The following is a 19,958-nucleotide window of genomic DNA, read 5'->3' as shown; positions in this document are numbered from 1 at the left end:
AATGTGCTATTGACTAGGCCTATGTGTTGGGAGGGTGAGATTTATTTATTTATGTGTTAAAATCAAATGTACTTTAAATAATAATAATAAAATAAAAATCTTACATGGATGTAAAATATTTTCTTTTACAGGGGAAAAATCTAAAAAAAACACATGATGTAATAGTGCATTTATATTTAGTGCAAAAAATTAATTTTACAGCTTTTCTGAAAACAGGGATGGTTCCATAGTCTTTTATTGAATCGTATAAAAGTAGCATTTGAAGATTTTAGTTAAAAATGATGGTTTAATTCAGTCTTCCACATCAACTTATACTGACTGATAAGTGCAGCGTTTAAGTTTTTATTGTACTGTAGTAAGTTTTTTTCTATTATTTTGTTGATTGCATAAATGTGCACAATAATAAAACACTGAAGCATTCATTCTCCTGATGCTTTATAAGAAGTACTTAACTACAATATCAAGAACACTAGAGGACGAAATATCAAAAATAATACAAGTACGAAAGTTAAATAAATAAATAACATAACATGAGGCAGAGGGGGGGGGGGGGGGGGGGGGGGTTATACACGGTTAAACAATGAAAGCAATTTTTGACTTTGTAATGATTTATTTATTTTTTTTATGCCCATCAAAGACAAAATGTAAGAATTATAATCAACCAGAAAAATTGGCAGTGGGTTCAAAAATGTACATTTGTGAATAAACAAATTGACATGTGTAAGAAAATAATACCACAAGTGTTAATGCATTTTCTGAGATTTGCTTATTTCTGAGAGATCGGTACAGAACACATTCCAAAAAACTGAACACAAACTCATTTACAAAAAAAGATGTGCAATTGTGACCCTGGAGCACAAAAGCAGGGTATATCTGTAGCAATAGCCAACAATACACTGTAAGGGTCAACTTTATTGATTTTTCTTTTATGCCAAAAATCATTAGCATATTAAGATCATGTTCCATGAAGATATTTTATAAATTTCCTACCATAAAAATACCATAACTTAATTTTTGATTAGTAATATGCATTGCTAAGAACTTCATTTGGACAACTTTAAAGGAGATTTTGCACCCTCAGATTCCAGATTTTCAAATAGTTGCATCTCAGCCGAATATTGTCCTAATAATCTATATATTCCACATGCAATAAATAAATAAATTCACGTTACAAAAATGATATTTTTAATTTTATATGTCAGACTTTACAGGGTTAAATGTGTCAAATAAAAGCATTTACTTTTACGTTTTAATAATAATATTTTCAAAATATAAGCCTATTTTTATCAACTGAATTATTATATTTTTTTCCATCAAATTAAATAAATAATTGACCGATTAATCAATGCGTCATAAATTCAGAAACATCGCAAGAAAAATATTTTTTTTTACTACAAACAAATATTTAACCAGTTTAATATGATCAAACTAGTCTGTACTCAATTAAAAAAAATATTTGCTCATAATAATATGCAAATGAGCGGGCGTGGTCGCATGCGTCACCAGCACCTGACAGCGGCGCGGTCACGTGCTCCTGGCATAGAATCCTCCAGATCAAAGATGGCGGCGTACATGCGAGCGTGGAGAGCGTCCAGCAGCGCGGCTTCAATCTCGATAAGAGCCGGCTTAAACGCGCTCTTCCCGCGCTCCTCCCTGCAGCTCCGGCGCTCCTACTCCAGCGTGTCCAGCAGAGCGTGGCTGCGCAGCGCCTCCGCGCGGACTCCGCGACGCTCTCTGTGCAGCGGCTTCTCTGAGGGCAGCGCTGGAGATGATGAGTCCGGAGGGGATGAAGGTTACTCTCCTCCTCCTCCTCCTCCTCAGATGACCGCGCTCACAACGATGCTCGTGCCCGAGGTCTTCCCGAACGTGCCGCTCGTCGCCGTCAACAGAAACCCTGTGTTTCCCAGATTCATCAAAATCATCGAGGTGACCGAGACCCATCCATCTGATGCAATCAGGCTCGTTACATCACGAATCGGTCGATTATTATGTATTTAATTAGGTAGCGCCATCACGCGATTAATCGCATCCAAAATAAGTTTTACTTTGCATAATATATGAATGTGTACTGTGTATATTTATTATGTATATAAAGACACACATACAGCATATGTTTTTAACATATTTACATGTATTAGTTATATTCATATTTATATCTAGTATTTAATATATAAATGTTACATTTTTTGCTTAAATATATACATGTATGTGTTTGTATTTATAGATGCATAATAAATATACACACATATATTATGTAAACAAAAACTTTTATTTTGGATGCAATTAATCGCGATTAATCGCTAGTTTTTAATTAAAAATAATAATTTAATAAAAATATTATTCTTCTAGAAATTCCACTTTTGTTAAACTAAATACTTTTATTTGACACGTTTAACGCTGTAACGTCTGACGGAAAAAAAAGTCGATATATTTTTATGTACATTTATTTATTTAGTGGAAATGGAATGTAATGTTTTTGTGTTTTACTACAGTGTTTATGTTGTGGTTGCATCTGGAAAGTTGTTTACAGACTAGTTTGTGTCTGATTTAACCTGGTTACATATTTGTCAGAAGTAAAAAAAAATTTAAAAAAAAGTTTTCTTGCGATCTTTCTGAATTTATGACATCAAAGTAGGGAGCGATTATCTTGATAATTGATTAATCGGTCAATTATTTATTTAATTAATAGTTTTTTTAAATTAAAAATAATAATTTAATTAATAAAAATATATTAATAAAAATATTCTTATTCTAGAAATTCCACATTATTCCACTTTTGTTAAACTTAATGCTTTTATTTGACACTTTTAACGCTGTAACGTCTGACGGAAAAAAAAGTCGTAAAAATCTATATATATTTTTATGTAAATTTATTTATTTAGTGGAAATGGAATTCCACATTATTCCACTTTTGTTAAACTAAATGCTTTTATCTGACACTTTTAACGCTGTAACGTCTGACGGAAAAAAAAGTCGTAAAAATCTATATATATTTTTATGTAAATTTATTTATTTAGTGGAAATGGAATTCCACATTATTCCACTTTTGTTAAACTAAATGCTTTTATTTGACACTTTTAACGCTGTAACGTCTGACGGAAAAAAAAGTCGTAAAAATCTATATATATTTTTATGTAAATTTATTTATTTAGTGGAAATGGAATTCCACATTATTCCACTTTTGTTAAACTAAATGCTTTTATCTGACACTTTTAACGCTGTAACGTCTGACGGAAAAAAAAGTCGTAAAAATCTATACATATTTTTATGTAAATTTATTTATTTAGTGGAAATGGAATTCCACATTATTCCACTTTTGTTAAACTAAATGCTTTTATCTGACACTTTTAACGCTGTAACGTCTGACGGAAAAAAAAGTCGTAAAAATCTATATATATTTTTATGTAAATTTATTTATTTAGTGGAAATGGAATTCCACATTATTCCACTTTTGTTAAACTAAATGCTTTTATCTGACACTTTTAACGCTGTAACGTCTGACGAAAAAAAAAGTCGTAAAAATCTATATATATTTTTATGTAAATTTATTTATTTAGTGGAAATGGAATTCCACATTATTCCACTTTTGTTAAACTAAATGCTTTTATTTGACACTTTTAACGCTGTAACGTCTGACGGAAAAAAAAAGTCGTAAAAATCTATATATATTTTTATGTAAATTTATTTATTTAGTGGAAATGGAATTCCACATTATTCCACTTTTGTTAAACTAAATGCTTTTATTTGACACTTTTAACGCTGTAACGTCTGACGGAAAAAAAAGTCGTAAAAATCTATATATATTTTTATGTAAATTTATTTATTTAGTGGAAATGGAATTCCACATTATTCCACTTTTGTTAAACTAAATGCTTTTATTTGACACTTTTAACGCTGTAACGTCTGACGAAAAAAAAAGTCGTAAAAATCTATATATATTTTTATGTAAATTTATTTATTTAGTGGAAATGGAATTCCACATTATTCCACTTTTGTTAAACTAAATGCTTTTATTTGACACTTTTAACGCTGTAACGTCTGACGGAAAAAAAAGTCGTAAAAATCTATATATATTTTTATGTAAATTTATTTATTTAGTGGAAATGGAATTCCACATTATTCCACTTTTGTTAAACTAAATGCTTTTATCTGACACTTTTAACGCTGTAACGTCTGACGGAAAAAAAAGTCGTAAAAATCTATATATATTTTTATGTAAATTTATTTATTTAGTGGAAATGGAATTCCACATTATTCCACTTTTGTTAAACTAAATGCTTTTATCTGACACTTTTAACCCTGTAAAGCCTGACATATAAAATAATATGAACGTGAATTTGTGTATTTATTGGAAATGGAAGGTATAGTTTGCGTTTAAAGACACAAAAGTTGATGTTTTGGTGTTTTACTGCAGTGTTTAACTGTTGTTTGCTGGGGATTTCATCATCCACAGACTGAGTGCGAGTGAATGGAGCATCTAGAAAGTTCTGTACAGACTAGTTTGTGTCTGATTTAGATGGTTAAATATTTGCCAGTACTTGGATATTTGATATCAAGTGGTTTATGTGATATACAATCTATATAAAGAGTTTTCATGCAATATTTACGGATTTTATGACATTGAAAGTAGGGAACGATTTTCTTAATGGATTAATTGGCCGATTCGATTAATCAGATGAAAAAAATCCCCAAATAATTATTTATTAAAAGTGATAATTCAATTAATTAGAATATATATAAAATTGTTTAAAGAACTGTTATTCCATGTTTGTTAAACTGAATGCTTTTATTTGGCGTGCTTAACCCTGCCTGCAGTGCTTGACATATAAAATAATAGAAAAAAAAAAAAAATTACACATTACTATTTATTATTATTTGTTAAATATGATTTAATTACTTGTTTATTTATTTATTATTTCTATTGGAAATAGAATGGTTAACCTTTAGACCAAATATAAAATTAGTGCTGTCAAACGATTAATCGCATACAAAATAAAAGTTTTCGTTTACATAATATGTGTTCTGTGTATATTTCTTATGTATATATAAATACACACACATACAGTATATTTTTTTAAATATATTTACATGTTCACGTGTCTGTTTATATGAATAAAATTTATAATATGTACAAATATATAAACAACAGATTTTGCTGAAATATATACATAATAAATATACACAGCACACATACATATATTATGTAAACAAACACTTTTATTTTGGATGCGATTAATCGTTTTGACCGCACTAATAATAGGAAATCTTTTTAAAAGTTTGCATATTAATTTATTTCATCAGATGTTTATGGATCATATAGTCTGATATAGTGAGAATATGGAGGGAAAAAATAGCTTTTTATTCAGAGACTCAAACTGAGCAAAAATACGCTATTTGGTGCAGATGCTGATATTAATATGATGAATTCTGATGCTATTTATATAAAATGATTTAAATATTACTGATTATTATAGTATAATTGCTTTATATTTTTAAATGTTTAATATTGAATAGAACTACTCAAACTAATATTTTGGCATTTTTAGGTCAAAAACAAGCAGCTCATGGACCTGTTGAGGAGGAAAGTGCGCCTCGCTCAGCCGTATGCTGGCGTTTTCTTGAAGAAGGATGACAAGTAAGTGATTAAGCAGTGGTTAAAGGTCAAGATAGATAGTTTGACGGACTGTATTGCGGTTCGGGTTGATTTGTGCTGATTGTGGTCTGTTTGTTCGTCAGTAACGAGACCGATGTGGTGGAGAATCTGGATGCGGTTTATCACACCGGGACGTTTGTGCAGATCCACGAGATGCAGGACCTCGGAGACAAACTGCGCATGATTGTGATGGGACACAGAAGGTGACGATCGGTCACATGACCTTTAAAGAAGGGATTCCCCTCTCGTTTTTATTAGTTAAAATAATTCATTAGGTAAATTATTTCAGTGCAGTATGAGGAGGAAGCTGTTAGCTTTCAATAAATAATAATACATGTCCCTTTTATACATTTTCATTTTTATTTTTAAACGAATTAATACAGTAATTCTCAAAATAAGAAACTAAATCTGCCAGCAGGTGGCGGTAAATGTCTTTATGAGTCATTCATTCATTGGATTCGTTCAAACCGCTGATTCATTCAGGAAGGAAGTAAACGGCTCACTTTATGAATGGGCTTTGAATCATTGATTCGCTCAAAACACGGATTCATTCAGAAACTAAACACCGCTGTGCCAAACTGAGCCAAAACAGACAATATTGTGTTTAAATTATACCACAATATTAACTTCTTATTATCTGAACTGTGATATGAACCCAATATCGGCCGATATATCGGCCGAACACTAATTACTACTAAATAATTAAGTTAACGCTTTAAACTGACAGCCCTAATTTTTCTGTTTATTTATTAAATCAAGTTTTTAAATTTACATTTTTCACTATGAACCTCCAGATGGATTAAAAAAAACACAATGTTACACAATATCTTTGTTGATTGATTGAGATGAATGCATGTTTCCGGGCAGTTTTCTGATCATTCTGTCTGTCGTTTCCCAGAATCCGTATCAATAAGCAGCTGGACGTGGAGCCGGAGGAGCCGGTGCCGCTGGAGGAGGAGGGCGAGCAGCCGAAAGCTGTGCGGCGGAAGCAGAAGCGATCGCGCAAGGACTCTGTGTCGCTGGCGGAGGTGATGGAGGAGAAGGTGCGGGAGACGGAGTTTGTGGTGGAAGCGCTTCCTCTGCCCGGCGTCCTCATGGTGGAGGTGGACAACGTGGTCCACGAGGAGTTCCAGGTCACAGAAGAGGTCAAGGTCAGCGTCAGTTTAGCATAGTTTTATTCCTATTTTGAAGTAGATTTGAATTTTCTGTTTTCATTTATTATAGTTTTAAAGATTTTGTAGCGCATTTTTGTCATTCTTATTAGGTTTTTAAATATGTCTATAGTTTTTATTTCAGTTTTAGCGTTAGATATTTAGTACTTAAGCTATAAATGAAAATAAAAACTGTTGCCTTTAGCAGCTACCTTAAGTTAAAATATTTTTTATTTTATTTCAAAATATAACTTTATAATATCATTTTTGAAATTTCATATTTAGTTATTTTAGTATTTCAAACTTTAACAAAAATTAGAAATTTAGCAAGTATCTTAAGTTAATATATTTTACTTTATTTCAGTTAACATTTGTTTTATTTTGCAACATGTCTATATGGTGTTTATTTTTAATATTTTATTACTTTAAGCAAAAATGAGAAATGTTGCTTTTTACAAGTTTAGAGCTTTTAATATTTCATTTTATTTTAGTCAACATTTTTATTTTAAAATGTTCATAGGTTTTTTTTTCATATTTTTCTTTATTTTTGTTCGTTATTTTAGTACTTCAGCTTAAACAAAAAAATGTTGCCTTTATCAATTAGCTGTTTTAAATTTTGATATATATATATATATCACTTAATTTCAGTCAAAATTGTAAAATGGTAAGTTTTTGTTTCTAAATTTTAATTAGAATTATCTAAAACATAAACTAAATGGTTATTGTTTATTTTTTTTAAATGCCTATATAGGTTTTATAAATTTTTATTTCAGTTTTTATTTTAGTACTTAAACTAAACAAAAATCTTGCCTTTAGCATTGAGTGTTTTGAAGTGTTTTATTTTATTTTATTTCAGTCAAAAACTTTACTTTAAAATCTAATAGTTTTTTTTTAAATGAGAAATGTTGACTTTTGGGGAGTAGCTGAAGTTTACGGATATTTTATTTTATTTTAGTCAGCATTTATTTTATGATTTTGGTTTTCAGTAATAACCCTTTTCAAGCTACTATGGTTCAGAAAGCATTTACCAGGATATTGTAAATGATTTTCACCTCTTCAGAATTAATTTATACACTCTGTTCTTTCAAACCAGGCCCTGACTGCTGAGATCGTCAAGACTATCCGTGATATTATCTCTCTGAATCCACTGTACAGGTAAGATAGATAAAAGAGGGTGTTTAAAACTGCAAGCTAAGCCACTATTAGTGAACATGTTTGTCTGTCGGTTTGTTTGCTAGAGAGTCAGTGCTCCAGATGATGCAGGCCGGTCAGAGAGTGGTGGATAATCCCATATACCTGAGTGACATGGGGGCGGCGCTGACCGGGGCCGAATCGCACGAGTTACAAGACGTCCTGGAGGAAACAAACGTACGTTTATGACCCCCAAAACTGTTTCTCTGAATGGTAATGTGTATCTACAGGGTTCACACAAGGTGATTAAAGTGCTTGAAGTACTTGAATTTGACTTTTTGAAATGGAAAACCCTTAAAAACAGCCATATTTATTAAAAGGTGCTTGAATTTTTAAAATGCAGTATGTATGAAATTAGTGTTCATTTTGTTTTCGATAAAAACAATTAGTGATTGACCGATATATCCGTTTACCGATATTTTCCCCGATTTTTATGCATGACCCAGGTTAACTCTATAGGCCTATTAAACAGCTTATAAACCTACTAAAACTAGTTTAAAATTAAGTTGATATGACTTGATTTATTTTCTCCATTTGAAAACAGACATTCTACATTTATTTTGCTTATTGTTAATATTAGTGTTGTTGCTTCTGATGCTTTTTTAAAAATGTTATTGATTATTGTAAAATGAAGATTAAATTTAACATGAAAGACTGCTAATTTTCAACACTAAAGATGTTTCAGTCATCTTTTGTTTTCAAAAACAAAAGATGACTGAAAAGAGGAAAAAAAACAAAGTGAAGTATGTTATTACATTTATTTAATATATGATACTAAATAAATATTGGTTATGCATATCGGTTAGCAGGCACACAAACATGCAAATAATTGGTATCGGTTATAAAAAAAAAAAAAAAAAAAAAACAATATCAGTCGATCACTAAAAACAGTCATTTCATGCAACATTAACAATTCAGCACGTCTGATATAAATAAAGAGCCTTTTCGCCTGGCTTTTAGCAGCACACAAGATCTCGCGATATTACTCCTTGAGGTGAAAAGCGGTCTCGCGATATTAGAACAAAGTTGTGTTTGTGGTAAAACCTTTGATAGTGCTTGCATTATTTAGTTTGGTCTTTTATTGCATGTGCTGTTTGTTTGGGTTTCCAATAACATACTGTATATTTGGGAATGCATATAGAGTCTGACACGCTTTGTGTTGCTCTGCTATCATTTACAAGCGTGGAGTGCGTCTCCATCTCGGTCGACAAACTCGTCTTCTGCATGTGTTGTGAGATTGGGTTGCGTAACGTTCATCTGGGAAAACAGTGTGAGCTATCTCACTAGATTTGTAATGTAAATCATTTATAAGCCTATGCAAACACAGGAGAATACACCAAAATATTTCTTAATATGTGATTTGTTGTACATCACGATTTCAAAATAAAAGTTCAAACCCTCGCTCTGAGTTTGCATGCGACCAAATATTAAAATTAAATGGATTTAAACCTCATTTAATCACGCTGTAAAGTGAAACGTCGCCAGGCCGTTGGCGCCCTCTAGAGGTATATAATACATAATGTACTTAAGTTGGTTATGCTCATATACGCGCATTACATTATGTATTTTAACCATGTTGTTAAAACCATGTAATTACTTGGTTTTGATACTTTATTTGAACAAATTATTGCCTCATTGTTAGTTTATATATAAATAATCATATTAAAGGCTGTTTTTCCAGAGATTACTCATCAGATTACTCAACTCTCAAAATAATCAGTAGATTACTCTATTACCAAAATAATCATTAGTTACGGCCCTAAAATTAGTTAAAACATTTCAAAATACATCTGCATTGTTTTGCATTTTTTGATGAAAATTTCTTATAAATAGGATTAAATATTGTCTCGTTCTAGTGAACCAAGTATCTGTATTTTGTCTCATCTGGTGAGCTAAGTGTCTATGAGCGTGATATAGCTCATAATTTTCCAAGTGTATGCAATAGCTTTCATTCTTCAGGTTAATCATATATTCATGAAAACAAAAAAACAAAAATCAGTTTGAAGCGATAACTTTGCCACAGTATCCTTTCAAATGTTAAAGTTGCTGCAGTCATTGCATGCTTTGCATGTGCTGCACTTTATTTATACCATTGTAGTTTATTTATTAGAATTTGAAAGATAATAAAGATATTGTTTGATGAGATCTTTAATTATATTCCTTGAAAACCAGTGGTGGTCAGTAACGAAGTAGCTTTATAATGCGTATCTGTACTTTTACTCAAGTACTTGATTTGTGTACTTTGTCCACCACTGTTGAAAACCAAAAAAGTAGTGCTTGAAAAGTCCTTGAAAGTCCTGGAATTTCATTTTGTTTTATCTGTACGAACCCTGTATCTAACATGAAAACTGTCTTTGCAGATTCCCAAACGACTTTACAAAGCTCTCTCTCTGCTGAAGAAAGAATACGAGCTGAGTAAACTACAGCAGCGACTCGGCAGGGAGGTGAGGGAACAAAGGAGAACGGTTCTTGACATGCTGTTGCTTATTCGTTTGGGTTTTCTTGAATTTTACGCCTGTTGGTCTCGACGCTCAGGTTGAAGAGAAGATCAAGCAGACGCACAGGAAGTACCTCCTTCAGGAGCAGCTGAAGATCATTAAGAAGGAGCTCGGCCTGGAGAAAGAGGATAAAGACGCCATTGAGGAGAAGTTCAGGGAGAGGTTGAAGGATCGGACCGTGCCTCAGCACATCATGGACGTTATTAATGAGGAGCTGAACAAACTGGCGCTGTTAGATAACCACTCCTCAGAGTTCAAGTAAGAGTTTGTCATAGTTATGAACTAATGTAATGTAATATTTCTTCTTAATGTTTATAAAAATGCACAAGAAGCTGTAAACCCAGCTAAAACCAGAATAAGATGGTTGTGCATAGATTCTAGCTGGTCATTATCTGATCCAAGCTGTTCTAGAAGGTTGAACTACAAGCTGGACCTGGTTTCAACCTGGTAGACCACCTTACACTGGCAACAAACTAGCCGAAAACCCAGCTAAAATCATCTTAAGATGGTTGTACATGGATTCTAGCTGGTCATTATCTGATCCAAGCTGTTCTAGAAGGTTGAACTACAAGCTGGACCTGGTTTCAACCTGGTAGACCACCTTACACTGGCAACAAACTAGCCGAACACCCAGCTAAAATCATCTTAAGATGGTTGTACATGGATTCTAGCTGGTTTTCAGCTGATCCAAACTGCTCTACATGTTCAATCAATTGGACTACAAGCTGGTGGACCTGGTAGACCACCTTAGACCAGCAACAAGGTTGATAAAACCCAACCAAAACCAACTTAAGATGGTTGTGCATGGATTCTTCCAAGTCATTCGTTGCTCTAAGCTAGTCAAGTCAATATTATTTGTATAGCACTTTTAACAATGCAAATTATGTCAAAGCAGCTTTACATCAGATTGATATAAAGCTGGCTGGCTTTATATCAGCTTTACAGTATTTAGACGGGAAATAGTGTCATTCTCCTTTGGCCAGACAAAATCAGCAGTTTAAATCTAGGCTAAAGCAGAATCAACCATCTACTCTAGATGGTTGATCAGTTAGACTACAAGCTGTAAGACCTGGTTTCGACCTGGTAGACGATCTTAGACCAGCAACAAGGTTGACAAAACCCAGCTAAAACCAGCTTAAGATGGTTGTACATGGATTCTAGCTGGTTTTTATCTACTTCAAACTGCTCTAGATGGTTAATCAGTTGGACTACCGACTGGTAGACTTATTAGGCCACCTTAGACCCAAAACGGAGTTAACAAAACTCAGCTTAAGGTGGTTTTACATGGATTCTGTCTGGTCTTTAGCTGCTATAGAAGGTTGATCTGTTGGATTACAAGCTTGTGGACCTGGTAGACCACCTTACAACCACATAAAGGTTAATAAAACCATCTTAAAATGGTTATTTATGGATTCGGTCTGGTCATTAGCTGTTCCAAGCTACCGTAGATGGTTGATCACTTGGACTATGAGTTGCTAGATTTGGTTTAAACTCGGTAGACCACCTTAGACCAGCCACAAGGTTGACAAAACCCAGCTAAAACCATCTTAAGATGGTTGTACATTGATTCTACCTAATTATAAGCTGCACTAAATGGCTGATCAGTTGAACTACAAGCTGGTTGATCTAGTTTCAACCTGAGTAGACCACCTTAGACAAGCAGCCATGTTCCACAAAGGTGATATTTTATTAATTAAACTTTTAAAATTCCCAGCGTTACCCGTAACTACTTAGACTGGCTGACTTCCATGCCATGGGGCACCAACAGTGAAGAAAACCTGGAGTTGAGTCAAGCCAAAGGGGTTTTGGAAGAGGACCACTATGGAATGGAGGATGTCAAGAAACGCATTCTGGTAAAACACAAGCATGAGCGCCTCGACCTTTATCCCCTGAGAATGAGAAAACATTTCTTTCTAAATCCTATTAACCCCAGTCATTGTTCATTCATGCAGGAGTTCATAGCCGTAAGCCAGCTGAGAGGCAGCACACAGGGAAAGATCTTGTGTTTCTATGGACCTCCTGGAGTTGGAAAAACCAGTATCGCCCGTTCAATCGCCAGAGCACTTAATCGCGAGTATTTCCGTTTTAGCGTAGGCGGCATGACGGACGTGGCAGAAATTAAAGGCCACAGGTATGTGCTAATGACCATTATGTAGAGGCAATACTTATTTTCAAACTGTGTGTACATATTTTGTTTGTACATTGCAGGAGAACATATGTTGGTGCAATGCCAGGAAAGATCATCCAGTGTCTAAAGAAAACTAAGACTGAAAACCCATTGGTCCTTATTGACGAGGTATGACATACATACCTCATATTAAGACATATTTTGGTCTTAACTATGTCGAAACGACTGATACTGTATTAATCTTTTTGTTGTGCAGGTTGACAAAATAGGTCGAGGTTACCAGGGCGACCCATCTTCTGCTCTACTTGAGCTTTTAGATCCAGAGCAGAACGCTAACTTTCTTGACCATTACCTGGATGTGCCCGTGGACCTGTCTAAGGTATAGACTACCAAAAATCCACATTTGTTGGAAGGAGATTCTGGTTTCATTGTATCTTCATTGGGGTTTTCATCAGGTGCTTTTCATTTGTACGGCCAATGTTCTCGACACCATTCCCGATCCCTTAAGAGACCGAATGGAAATGATCAACATATCAGGTTACGTCGCTCAGGAGAAACTGGCCATTGCGGAGGTACGTTGACTTGGTGATCTCTTTTAATGAAACTCAGCAACACATTTTTGGGTTAACATTACAGTTGGTTCAAGACTGGTAGTTAGCGAGCCATAAGCCTTGAGCTAGTCAGTTAACTCCCTTAAGTTACTTAAGGGCGATTGTCACCGTTTCACTGCATGAATTGAAGTTGGCATCAGAGTTTGTGAAAAAATCTTTGTGAAAACGACTGACAACGGCTGGTTCTTGAATTCTACTATTATAATCTTTAGAGACCACACACTATGCAACTTTTTCTGCCAACTGCAAACTTAGCCCAGCTGGAGCAGATCAAATTCCATTCATAATCGGCCTGACAATCATGTAGTGTGTTCTCAGCTTTAGTTATTTTTTGGTCAGCTTCACAGTTTGGGTCTGTTAAAGGTAAGTTCAAGACTGAGGCATGACCCTTAAAGGGCACCTATTATGCAAAATCCACTTTTACATGGTGTTTGTACATAAATGTATGTTGGCAGTGTGTGAACACAACCACCCTATAATGGTAAACATCCACCCACTCCTTATTTTTTAATCCCCATAAAACCAAATTAGTCCCACTAGGCTTGTCGTTTTGATTCTTTAAGCAATGTGTGGGACGCAGAGGATTACTTTTATTTTTCAAGGTAATGCGCCTCAAAATCTACCTAAATATGTTTGTTTGCACAAATCATTTTACTCCGGACTGCTTTGTGAGTGACGTGTCGTTATAGTGCTTTATATAGTATTTGTGTGCATACGTTATTGAAGTAGCTATTTTAATTGATAAGCACCACGTTTGTAAGATACGTTATGTTGCTTCTATCAGCTGTTTATTGCTGTAGGTATGCAAACTATGCAGAGAGACCTATACGCTACGCCCTCTTCTGGAGACGGGGCAGGAATATGCAGCTCATTTGCATTTAAAGTGATAAACACCAAAACGGCTCTTTTTTTAAACATGCCTCAAAATGACATTTTTCAGACATATATGTGGGGTATATTTAGCTGAAACTTCAGACACATTCTGGGGACACCCAAGACCAATATGTGTCCCTGGACCACAAAACCAGTCTTAAGTCGCTGGGGTATATTTGTAGCAATAGCCAAAAATACATTGTATGGGTCAAAATTATAGATTTTTCTTTTATGCCAAAAAATCATTAGGATATTAAATAAAGATTATGTTCCATGAAGATATTTTGTAAATCTCCTACCGTAAATATATTAAAACTTCATTTTTGATTAGTAATATGCGTTGCTAAGAACTTCATTTGGACAACTTTAAAGGTGATTTTCTCAATATTTAGATTTTTTTGCACCCTCAGATTCCAGATTTTCAAATAGTTGTATCTCAGCCAAATATTGTCCAATCCTAAAAAAACCATACATCAACGGAAAGCTTATTTATTCAGCTTTCAGATGATGTATAAATCTCAATTTCGAAAAACTGACACTTATGACTGGTTTTGTGGTCCACATTATGTCGTGTAAAAAGGGGGAAGTTACTTCAGGGGGATTATCCCTCTAACTGGAAGTCACTTCCAAGGAGTCAGTTTTACTAGATGCAGTGCTGTTGGCACAAGAGTTTGACTCCGTCCTTTCCCGGTCTTTATAACCACCACAGAGATACTTGGTACCCCAGTTGCGAACTCTATGCGGTTTGGATGATCAGAAGGCGAAAATCACCCCCGAGGCTCTGAACGTGCTCATCAGACAGTACTGCCGGGAGAGCGGCGTCAGGAACCTTCAGAAGCAAGTCGAGAAGGTACAACTAACTTCTTACCAATCTTATGTCCTTATTAAAATCCACTACTTTTGAATTAATTTGTTTTCCATTTTTTTTCCATTTTAATTTTTCTAAAGTGTGTTTTTAATGGTTAAATTCAATTTTATTAATTAAAAAGCATGTCTAATTAATTGAAATCATGAAACAATCTAACGACAATTGATTAAATGTTTAACAAAAATAAAATTTTAAGGGCAGATGAAATATGTTTTTTTTCCTCTTTTTTTTTTTAACCAAACTCTGTTTTTCACTAGTTTTCTGGATTCCATTTTAATGGTTTCAATAAATTTTAATAATCATAAGCATCTCTAAATAATTGATTTTATTAAAACTAGATTTTTTTTTATTTCAGAAATAGTGTTGTGTGTTTTCTGGTAAATAAATTCTGGTAAATATTCCTTGAAAATTATTTTATTAGTAGTAGTAGTAGTACTATTATTACATCAAGTAATATGTTTCTGTCACAGTTTCTTCAAGTTAAACTGAACTTTTATTTTGACGGGTTGCTGTGAAGACAATATATGATATGATAGTTTCTCTCAAAAGAAACGTTCAAATGCTCATGAACTGACTCTCAGAGCAGTTCTAGAGATCATGTTCATGTGTTCATGTACTCATATATTGAGGTGGCCCAGGCTAAAAACACAGCGTGCTTCACGTGTGTGTAGTAAACAAAACTCAATTCATTCACACAGAGACGCGCAACATGCAAGTTTCATATTTAAATACTATTTTTGCAGCTTAATATTCACAGACACTAGTCCATACTGCATTTTGATTTAAGTGTACTGACCTACTTTTCATTTATTTATCCGAATTTGGAAAATTCCGTGACATTATAACAGCGTTATACAGTAAATTCCATTTTTATGACCGGATTCCACGATTCATTTTCTGCATTGCGGAATTAATAGGGCCCTACAATATTAATGAATGTTCTACAAGTGTAGCTAAGTTTGGTACCTTTGCAGGTGTTTCGGAAAGTAGCGTTCCGGATTGTCAACGGCGAGGAAACGGAGGTCAGCATCACCCAGGAGAACCTTCAGGATTATGTCGGAAAGCCCATCTTCACTGTGGACCGAATGTATGACATCACACCGGCGGGAGTTGTCATGGGACTGGCATGGACGGCAATGGGTAAGGGTTCAACCAAGAACGTTCACGCCAAAAATTGGTACACTAGTTTCCAGTAGGGGTGCGCGATATTGACAAAAAATGACATCTCGATATTTTCTGGGATACTATTGATAACGATAATTAGATGATATTGTGTGTTATTGTACCTTAAGGACTACGGACTACTGATTAAAGTTTTTGATATTTTTCAGATTCTGTGCTGTGGTCAAATTTGAGTCAAATTCTTACATTTAATCAATCAATTAGAAACATGTTCCTCAGAGACGCAAAACAGTGCTGTGGCTGTGTTTGGAATTACTTTTGTTGGCAAAAACAGCCAATACTGTGTCTAAAACGCAAGTCTCTTAATATTAACTTTGTTTATTTTATTCAATAAATCATGCAGTGAAAGAACGCACTCTAAATGCCCATGCGCACTAGTCTAACCTTCTAGATCAAGTAGCTTAAGCATAATGTCAAATCGCACGTGTTAAAACAACAATTACGATATTACCGCAGACGATAATAGTTTCCAGCAAACTTTCGTAATGCTTAGTCGTACCAGAATTGGTGGTATGCTCCTAAAGATGTTTAGTCCACAAAACCTTAAAGAAACGACCCTACTTTCCTCCACAGGTGGCTCGACACTCTTCATCGAGACATCTCTGAGGCGACCGAGAGAAGCGCAAAGGAAAGATGGAGCCAAAGAGGGATCGCTGGAGCTCACGGGGCAGCTGGGAGACGTGATGAAGGAAAGCGCCAAGATTGCGTACACGTTTGCGCGCTCATTCCTCATGAAGGAGCAACCTGACAACGATTTCCTCGTGGACGCCCACTTACACCTCCATGTGCCTGAGGTGAAGATTGCAGTAGTCTAGAGTTGTCCAATTCTGCTCCAGGAGGGCCATCTTCTTGCAGAGTCTGGCTCAAACACATGTGCCTAGCAATCCTGAAGTCTTCAAGTGCCTTGTTTTGGTGTGTTAAGGAAAGGTGTGCCTCTAGGAGCACGATTGGACAACAATGATTGGAATAGAGAGTCCAAGTAGGTGTTTGAGGTGAAGATTACACTTGTCCAGAGTAATCCAATTCTGCTCCTGGAGGGCCACCCTTCGGCAGAGTTTGGCTTCTACCTGCTCCAACACACATCCTTGGAAGTTTACTAGTATTCTTGAAGACTTGTTCAGGTGTGTTGAATTAAGAAAGTTGCCCCCCAGGAGTTCGGTTGGACAACCCTGCAGTATAAGGTTAAAGTAGATGTAATGAGATAGTTCACCCAAAAATGAAAATTACCCCATGATTTACTCCCCCCTCAAGCCATACTAGGTGTATATGACTTTCTTCTTTCAGACAAATACAATTGGAGTTTTATTTAAAAAAGTCCTGGCTCTTCCAAGCTTTATAATGGCAGTGTTGAAGATTTTGAAGCCCAAAAAAGTGCGTGCATCCATCATAAAAAGGGGGTTTCTAAAGTGAATCGATGCATTTGTGCAAGAAAAATATCCACATTTAAAACTTTCTTACATAAACTTTCAGAAGGTTTTTAATGAGCTGTGTGGAGCACTTTTAATGATGGATGGATGCACTCTTTTGGGCTTCAAAATCTCGGCCCCCATTCACTGCCATTATAACTATTCGTCTAAAAGAAGAAAGTCATATACACCTAGAATGGCTTGAGGGAGAGTAAATCATGGAGTAATTTTCATTTTTGGGTGAACTGTTTCTTTAAAGAGCTGTTTGTTTCTTGAAACAACTTCTGAGAACAATGACTGCCTGAGGTCAACGTTAGAAATTGTTCACAGTTTGGCCTCTACCTGCTCCAACACACCTGATTCTAGTAATCCTGAAGACTTTATTTGCCTTGTTCAGGTGTGTTGGAGGAAGGTGTCCCTCCAGGAGTGCGATTGGACAACCCTGAGGTAGAAGGTTCAGTTAGTTTCTTGTAATAACTAAAGCTGAGGATCTGTTTAGGGTGCGACTCCCAAAGACGGGCCGAGTGCTGGATGCACTATTGTGACTGCTCTGCTGTCCTTGGCCACCAACACACCAGCGCGTCAGAACGTGGCCATGACGGGAGAAGTGTCCCTGACCGGGAAGATCCTGCCTGTTGGAGGAATCAAGGAAAAGACCATCGCTGTAAGTTAGCATTTTATAATATATTCAAATAGAAAATTTTAAATAGTAAAAATATGTAAAAAAATTTGACTGTATTTGCTGTACTTTGGATCAAATAAATCCAGGCTTTGTGAGCAGAAGAGACGTCTTGCATTAAAAATCTTACTGTTCAGAAACTTTTGAGTGCTAGTGTAAATGTAGCTATATTTTGTATATATATATATATATATATATATATATATATATATATATATATATATATATATATATATATATATGCTAACATGTTTTAATTCCTGCGGCAGGCGAAGAGAGCTGGCGTAACGTGCATCATCCTGCCTGCAGAAAACAGAAAGGACTTCTCGGACCTGGCCGAGTACATCACCGAAGGACTGGAAGTGCATTTCGTGGAAAACTACAGCGAGATCTACAAAATCGTGTTCTCTGGACAATAACACCGGAGTGCTGTTTTATCTTTCGGTACGCCGCAATTCTGAATCCTCCGTGTCAGGAAATCACAAGCACGCAGAACCAAGTTCATCCCTTCTGTCGCTGTGAGTTTTTATCCCGCAGAAGTAGCACGTAAAATGCCACGCGTCGTTGCCTCTTGATTCGTGATCAGAAAGTCATCACGATTCCTGAAACTTTTGAGACTCTGGGATCCCGAGATTGCTGCTACGCAGCCTCCAGTCACGATTTTATATTCAAATCAGGTTTCTTTTCATCTCCAGTGTCATATATGTAAATAACTGCCTTAATTGTATTCTCTCAAATCATTTACAGTAAATATATATAAATATATTATGGAACAGCTTGTGTGGATGTTTACTCAGCAGAAATATATATGATCAGAATAGGATCATTAATTTACATATCGAAAAAAAAGGTCTATATTCATGGCAAGAACATTAGTGACCCTGCAGCACAAAAGCAGTCATCAGTAGCACAGGTATATTTGTAGCAATAGCCAGCAATATGGGCCAAAATGATACATTTTTCTTTTATGCCAAAAATCATTAGAATATTAAGTAAAGATCATGTTCCATGAATATATTTTGTAAATTTCCTACCATAAATGTATCAAAACTTCATTTTTGATTATTAATATGCATTGCTAAGAACTTAATTTGGACAACTTTAAAGGTGATTTTCTCAATATTTAGATTTTTTTTTCACCCTCAGATTCCAGATTTTCAAATAGTTGTGTCTCGGCCAAATATTGTCCAAATACAAACCATACATCACTGGAAAGATCATTTATTCAGATGATTTCGAGAAATTGACCCTTATGACTGGTTTTGTGGTCCAGGGTCACAAATAAGATTGCAACCTTTTTATTTATTTCGAATGCAAGCTTACATATCACAATGCTCCCAGTTTATGCACAATTTTGTTTACATTTAGCTGTTTTGACATCATAAAAAGTCCGAAATTTGAAATATAAACTCAGAAATTGAGAAACAAATTCGCAACTGCATGGCAGAAATAACCTTCTATAGTTCTTTCCACTGATCTATAATCATTTAATTCCTCCGGTTTCACAGACAAGGCTTAAGCTTAGTCCCAGACTAAAGTGTAAATCTGAGCTGTTTTAACTGCAAGAAATTTGCACCGACTGATCTTAAAATCTATCAGTGCCTTTGTTTTGTCTGAAGATGCACACCTGTAATGTTTTTTTAAAGGCACATTTATCAAAGTTACTGGACTAACCAGGCCTTAGTGTTTTTAGTCATGTAAGACTGATTTAGTAGTCT

The 19,958-nt window shown here is 34.9% G+C and overlaps 1 protein-coding gene across 1 annotated transcript; it reads left to right on the top strand.

The window, feature by feature from the left end:
- Positions 1–1,532: 1,532 nt before the first annotated feature.
- On the top strand, positions 1,533–19,005 carry LOC306874815 (lon protease homolog, mitochondrial-like). Its single transcript, XM_079425079.1, has 18 exons — positions 1,533–1,926; positions 5,547–5,635; positions 5,737–5,856; positions 6,552–6,804; positions 7,898–7,959; positions 8,043–8,172; positions 10,356–10,439; positions 10,531–10,751; positions 12,208–12,346; positions 12,446–12,624; positions 12,702–12,789; positions 12,878–13,000; positions 13,077–13,193; positions 14,815–14,955; positions 15,948–16,113; positions 16,729–16,949; positions 18,061–18,225; positions 18,510–19,005. The coding sequence occupies exons 1-18, from the start codon at positions 1,561–1,563 to the stop codon at positions 18,657–18,659; spliced, it is 2,814 nt and encodes a 937-aa protein (XP_079281205.1). The 5' UTR covers positions 1,533–1,560; the 3' UTR covers positions 18,660–19,005.
- Positions 19,006–19,958: the final 953 nt, after the last annotated feature.

The sequence above is a fragment of the Barbus barbus genome, assembly GCF_936440315.1.
Source record: "Barbus barbus genome assembly, chromosome: 9".
In the NCBI taxonomy this organism is placed as follows: Eukaryota; Metazoa; Chordata; class Actinopteri; order Cypriniformes; family Cyprinidae; genus Barbus; species Barbus barbus.
This window is presented reverse-complemented; position numbering and strand designations above follow the sequence as displayed.